The 720-nt window shown below is 33.6% G+C and overlaps 1 protein-coding gene across 1 annotated transcript in view; it reads right to left on the reverse strand.

Annotated features, from left to right (window-relative positions):
* Positions 1-267: 267 nt before the first annotated feature.
* SHC4 (SHC (Src homology 2 domain containing) family, member 4) overlaps positions 268-720 on the reverse strand; it is a 164,776-nt gene continuing 164,323 nt past the window's right edge. Inside the window, exon 12 of the mRNA XM_006895298.1 lies at positions 268-431. Within this exon, the coding sequence (XP_006895360.1) occupies positions 279-431 (153 nt within the window). The 3' untranslated portion in view covers positions 268-278. The remainder of the gene's footprint in view (positions 432-720) is intronic.

The raw sequence follows: 720 nt of genomic DNA on the forward strand, positions 1-720 counted from the left end.
GCATGTGTATTATTTCTTTCCCAATGGGCCAATCCTCTTTCTGTTTTCTGGTTTTCACTTTCTGAAGATCAGTTTTTGTTAGTTGTCTGATAAAGGACCTGGTCAATTATGGTCTTGAATAGACACACTTCACAGTTAGTGCTCTATTTTATTTAGAAACAATATTCAAGTCATCTTTGTCTCCTCATATAAATTGGAGAAACAAAGTTCAGGTTTCTTTGTGATAGGACACAAAATGAAGTTTTTGGAAAGATTATTACGTTGATGCTTCAGTACTGTCATTTGCTGGAATGTGGAAGTCCTGGATTATCTTTTCTCACTGGTTGTTTAAGGCTTACTTCGCTTCCAGAAGAGATGATTGGCAAACTATTATCCATGTGGTATTTGATAAGGTGGCCAACATTATCAAATACATGATCCTTGGTCCTTACCTAGAAAAAAATACAACACAACAACAAACATATTTAGGTAAAGTAATCACTATCCTCTTGAAATGTGGAAAAATTAGGGAAGGAGAAAAGCCAGCTCAGCCATATCAGGCAAAAGTAGATATCTTGCTCAAAAAAAGAGAAGAAAAAGTACTATTCAACATGTAGTCCTTTGTTAAATAATTCCCCCATTCTTCATTATATTTTTTAAACTTTTATTTTATTAATTTTAATGAACATTTACAGAGGTTTTGGATTTCCATTCATTCATTGTTGCACTTTTCTCCTTGCC

Source organism: Elephantulus edwardii, unplaced genomic scaffold (genome assembly GCF_000299155.1).
Source record: "Elephantulus edwardii isolate Elephantulus edwardi_28Jun2011 unplaced genomic scaffold, EleEdw1.0 scaffold00164, whole genome shotgun sequence".
In the NCBI taxonomy this organism is placed as follows: domain Eukaryota; kingdom Metazoa; phylum Chordata; class Mammalia; order Macroscelidea; family Macroscelididae; genus Elephantulus; species Elephantulus edwardii.